A 5,591-nucleotide genomic window follows, 5' to 3' on the forward strand; every position below is an offset into this window, starting at 1 on the left:
AAACATACCTATGAAGCAAAACTTCTGAAAGTAGATTAAATGGTTTAGATCTTTTGAATATTTCTAGGCATTTAACGCTAAGCAAGGATGAGATAATTTAAAAATTAGATCAAAACATACAAAATTCAATTATTCCTCAGAAACCTTTTGTGTATTAATTTATATTTCCAACATTTAAATTATTTATACTTTATATATATATTTTAAAGGCTCAAAAATTTCCCAATTTCTATTTTGGGTCATTTAAGTGATTCATATGGTGGTTATATTCACTTTATATTTTATAATTCACATTTATTTCTAAGTTTTTCAATGTCGCTATTTATATCCGTTTAATATTTTTTAATTCACATTTATTTTATAGTTTTTTATATGCCTATACATATAATTTTTTTATAATTCACATTAATATTTAAAATTGTGTATTAGAAAAGTTATTAGTCCTAATAAATTTATGCTCAATGATATAACTTTAAAATTTTTATTACCACCCCCCCCCCTCCCCCCCATACCCCAGACCAAATTATTGCGTACGCGTCTGCTTGGTATAATTCTAATATCAAAGATTGCATACCAAGGCAAGGAGTAAGTGACACTGGTCTTTTATTGTGAGAGATATTTCCCAAACTATTCCTTAAAACTAATTTAAAAAACATGTGATTTTCATTTTATTTTCAAATAAATATTCTTTTTCTCCTAAAATATCGTTAAAATTATGAGCATTTGAAAATTTTACTTATTTGCTCTTTATACCATTGACTGACGCTCTATAAATAAATGGCAATCTTGTTTTATACCAAGCACAATATACCAGTTAACATTCAAAACCATTAATTTTAATTTTGTATATATCACAGCGACATGGAATCTCAATATGATAGGAATTCTAATAATTTAGCTGAATATTTCGTTGTTGCAGGGCTTCCAGAAAAAGATCCAGAGTTATTGGAAAACTGTATTCCAGCTGAGATGGAACCACCACAGGAATTTAAATCAATTCCTCCTATAATTGAATTGGCTATAATATTTAGAAGCCTGGGAGAAGAAGTGAAAACGAAATATTTTTATTATTATATATATAATTTTAATAGCCACCTCCAGGTTTTGTTGTTATTGAAAACACTCCCACAGGGTATCCCGCAGATTTAAATCACGGAAGTTTAAGAAGTCCAAATGTATATCTTTGTTATAAAAGGGGACGAGAAAAACCTCCAATAGTTGATATAGGGTATTTTTAATATAAAATATATTACTCATTCTATAAATTTTATTTTTTTTAAAATTTTATATAAAATTATATTAGAGTATAAAATAATAAATGTTATGATAATTTAGAGTATAAATAATAAATCTTATGATAATTTGAATATAAAATTATTTTAAGATATTATTTTGATATGCTTATATAGAGGCTTCTATATGGGGAGTGAGGGTTATGAAAAATTGATTGAAATTGGAGGAGGGTAGTCAGTTATGATTACAGTATCATTATTTTAAAAGAAGTTGGGAAGGCTTGGGATAGTTTGTTTTTGAATTTATTTTTTTTGTTAATTTTGATCTGGTAAGAAGTTGGTAAATTCTAAAGGGGCAAGGAGTGATATTATCATTCACTGGGGGGAGGGATATGGGTTTAGGAGTCTAATTAATTTAAAATCTGATTTTTTAAAAATTTAAACATATCTCATAAGGAAGCTTTACACTTTTAGAATTTCATAGCAATAATTTATTCATAATATGTTTTTCAATATATGAGTGCATTTACATTAAATGTGTTTAAAATCATGAAAATTTATTTATAATTTATACCTCATCCAGACTTTATATTTAAATACAATAAAATTTTACTTTATTTGTTTTTTAAAACCTAATCTTTGACTAATAAATTACAAAAATTAAAAATTTTGAATATAGAAATAATAAGTAAAAAAAAAGAAGAAAATAATGAAGAAAAAGGGAACATTCAAGATATAAAATTTGGCAAAATTACAATTTATTATATACTTAATAATCTTATCAAATTCATATTCATAATATATGCAAGTAAAATTGTAATAATAAATTTCATATAAAAAAATTTTTTTTATAATAAAAAAATCATAATTTATTTGATTAAGTAACTATAATTAAATTTAAATAAATTTGATTTCTTCTTGAAATTTAATTTAATGTAAAACCAAAAAATTTATTGATTCAATTATTTTCTTATATGTTTTTTTGCATATTTTACTATGTATAAAGTGAAACTTTTTATTGTTATCTTTTGTTATACAATTTTTAAAGAATTATATAACCATAAGTAATACAAAAATCTGAATCCCATAAAATAGTTATCTGATTGAAAATTAAAATATTAAAAATATTTCTCATATCTTGCCCTAGATCAATGAAGTATGTTAAGAATTTTGATGCAGAATTCAGGAATTAATGTTATCAAAAGTGTGTGGCCATGATGCATTACTAAAATTAGCTGAGTTTTTAATGTATCTAGACACAAAAATAACGTATTTGCTATACTTTTATAAAAGTGTCCATATATAGATACTATCTTAGAGGTGTCAGAATTTGTTTTAGATACTTTTAAGTGGTATACTGTAATTTAATGCCTTTTTATATTAAAAATAAAATATTTGAATGCAAAATTCATTTTATCTCATATGAGCATATAATTTAAATGGATATATAAAAATATTAAGACTAATATTATAAAAAATTAAAAAATATTATACAAAATATTTAAACTTATATATAAAATATTAAAACTTATATATAAAAAGATATTAATTAAATATCATTTGTCCCCATTTAAATCTATAGATATCAGTTCAAGATTCTAAAGGATATTTTTATCACTTAAAGTAATATATAAATAATTCCTGCTTAGCCATGACGTCCATTAATGATTAAAAACAATACCATTGATGCACAAAATTATTTTAAGCAAATAAATTTATATAGAATTTTAAATTTATAGATATTTCATTAAAATTAACAAATTATAAGTTTAATATAAATTTTTTTTTAATAATAAATGCTCGTTTTAAATGAGAATTCATTTAATTATTATTTTTATATATGGTGTTCGAATTGACTGAGAATAAAATATTAAAATGTTGTTTACGTATTTTGTGCCATCATAATCAGAGTTTCTGCCCGAGAATAACAATGAACCCTATATATAAAGAGGATAAAATAGTATATGTATCTAGATTCATTTTAGTCGATGTATCTTTATATAGATCCATTTAAAATGTATCTTTTAACAACTCCGAAAATTAGTAATTCAGTGAGATAATTCATGCCTAATTTTATTGAGAAGGGGTATCAAAAACGTAAAAATGTATTAATTTCTATTCAAAAAATAATGGAATAATAAAGTAAAAAAATAAAATGTTTTTATAGTATTAAATACCTAAGAATAATATCGAACGATCAAATAATGAGGATATAAAATACAAATCTAATAAAATCGAAATGAATAATTTGTTCCCGGCCTATTTAAAAGTGGGAAATTAAAATGAAAATTTCTCTTATCCAAATTCTAAACGTTAATAATGTAAACGTTAATAATGTAAACGTTATAAATTGGGAGATTATATAAGCTGATTATACTGTCATGTATAATAATGATAGATTGAAATATTAAATTCTATGGTTTATGGCGAAAAACAGATTATATTTCATTCTATCTTTAAACACATCCTAATTGGAAAATTATTTTTTATTATTATATTTAATTTTGTCAATTAGTAATTGGCTAATAACTTTCTTTAGGACGTACCTTACATTTTAGGTGCACGCCAATTCTTTACATTCTTTTTTTTTGAGACTTGCCGATTAACATATTAACAAGATTTACAAGGGTATAAGACCGCCGATATATTGTTTTTAATTTTTTTTAAAATTTACTGTGGATCCTTACATTATAAACTGCTTTTAATTAGATTCTCCTGACGATGATCATTGTCGGGCTAATATCTATTTGATAATGATGAGCTAATTTGTACTTTAATGAATCTAGCTTTCCATCACTTCTGCATCAGTTTCATTATTGCTGGAGCTACGCTTTATTTTGGTGGTCTCTGTCATGTTGATTCTTGTCCATCAAGAATTTTTAAATATTCAAAATAAGTTAAATATGAGATTTTTTTAAAATATAAAAGCACTATCCTTTTTTTAAAAATGGATATTGATATAAGGAATAGGAATCATATTCGAATTATACTTTGTTAAGAGATAGTCACTGTACCTTTACAAAAAACAAAATCAAACATAGTATAATCATACCTTTCAATTAAAGATAATTTCTGCCGCCTCTTTATTAAAAAAATTTTAATACACTTTTAATGGCTTCTGCTTTAGTAAACCATAATTATATTTTACATTATATACAAGGATTCCATATATCTTTGATCGTACTAGAATTATTACAATTTTAAAAAAATTAAATCAAAGGTTTTTATGACGGTGAAATAATATTACAAATTTTAATTTTTAAATGACCATAATTATAATTTTAATCCTACGGAATCTATCAGAATTTTTTAAAAAATGACAGTATGACGGATCCGGGCAAATTGTTTATATCCGACGGGTTCTTGAATTTTATTTATTTCTCAGCTTCAAATTTAAAACAATTCTAAATGGGGAAACGACATTTTTTGTTTTTTAGTATCAAGATTAGTTTTGTTAAACGGTTGATTTTTAAAAACGAGTAACCCAATATTTTAACCAAAAAAGATTATGCAATTCTAGAGATTTTGCTAACAGATGGCAGAAGGGTTTGGGCATCTATTAGAGAAATCTTTCCTTTCCTTTCCTTTCCTTTCCTTTCCTTTCCTTTCCTTTCCTTTCCTTTCCTTTCCTTTCCTTTCCTTTCCTTTCCTTTCCTTTCCTTTCCTTTCCTTTCCCTTTCCTTTCCTTTCCTTTCCTTTCCTTTCCTTTCCTTTCCTTTCCTTTCCTTTCCTTTCCTTTCCTTTCCTTTCCTTTCCTTTCCTTTCCTTTCCTTTCCTTTCCTTTCCTTTCCTTTCCTTTCCTTTCCTTTCCTTTCCTTTCCTTTCCTTTCCTTTCCTTTCCTTTCCTTTCCTTTCCTTTCCTTTCCTTTCCTTTCCTTTACGTTCCTTTCCTTTACGTTCCTTTCCTTTACGTTCCTTTCCTTTACGTTCCTTTCCTTTACGTTCCTTTCCTTTACGTTCCTTTACTTTACTTTACGTTCCTTTACTTTCCTTTACTTTACTTTACGTTCCTTTACTTTCCTTTCCTTTTCTTATAGATAATTTAACAATATAAATTATATTATTAAATTTATAAGAAATTATTTTTTTAAAAGAATTTATTTTTCGGGAGTTATGGTAGGAGTTCTAACCCCAAGCTTCCTCTCCACTTGTCTACGCCACTGGTTAGAATGCACTTTAGAGAAAACCTACTCTACATCTAATAAATTTCTAAGCTGTTACCAGACGGGATAAACCATTAAAATTTTTAAGAACCATAATATATTTGATTTTATGATTTGTTTTTATTAATTATTGGGGAGGGAAGGGATATAAAATTATCTTGCACGCAATATTTTTTAAAAGAAATCCAATTCAACG

At 25.2% G+C, this 5,591-nt stretch overlaps 1 protein-coding gene across 1 annotated transcript; it reads left to right on the plus strand.

The window, feature by feature from the left end:
* The first annotated feature begins 791 nt into the window (after nucleotides 1-791).
* LOC135930712 (DENN domain-containing protein Crag-like) lies at nucleotides 792-1,979 on the plus strand. The gene is made up of 4 exons (XM_065467513.1): nucleotides 792-813; nucleotides 858-1,047; nucleotides 1,092-1,228; nucleotides 1,912-1,979. The coding sequence occupies exons 2-4, from the start codon at nucleotides 862-864 to the stop codon at nucleotides 1,922-1,924; spliced, it is 336 nt and encodes a 111-aa protein (XP_065323585.1). The 5' UTR covers nucleotides 792-813; nucleotides 858-861; the 3' UTR covers nucleotides 1,925-1,979.
* Nucleotides 1,980-5,591: the final 3,612 nt, after the last annotated feature.

This window comes from Gordionus sp. m RMFG-2023, unplaced genomic scaffold (assembly GCF_954871325.1).
Source record: "Gordionus sp. m RMFG-2023 unplaced genomic scaffold, tfGorSpeb1-WG-v2 contig_340, whole genome shotgun sequence".
Taxonomy (NCBI): domain Eukaryota; kingdom Metazoa; phylum Nematomorpha; class Gordioida; order Chordodea; family Parachordodidae; genus Gordionus; species Gordionus sp. m RMFG-2023.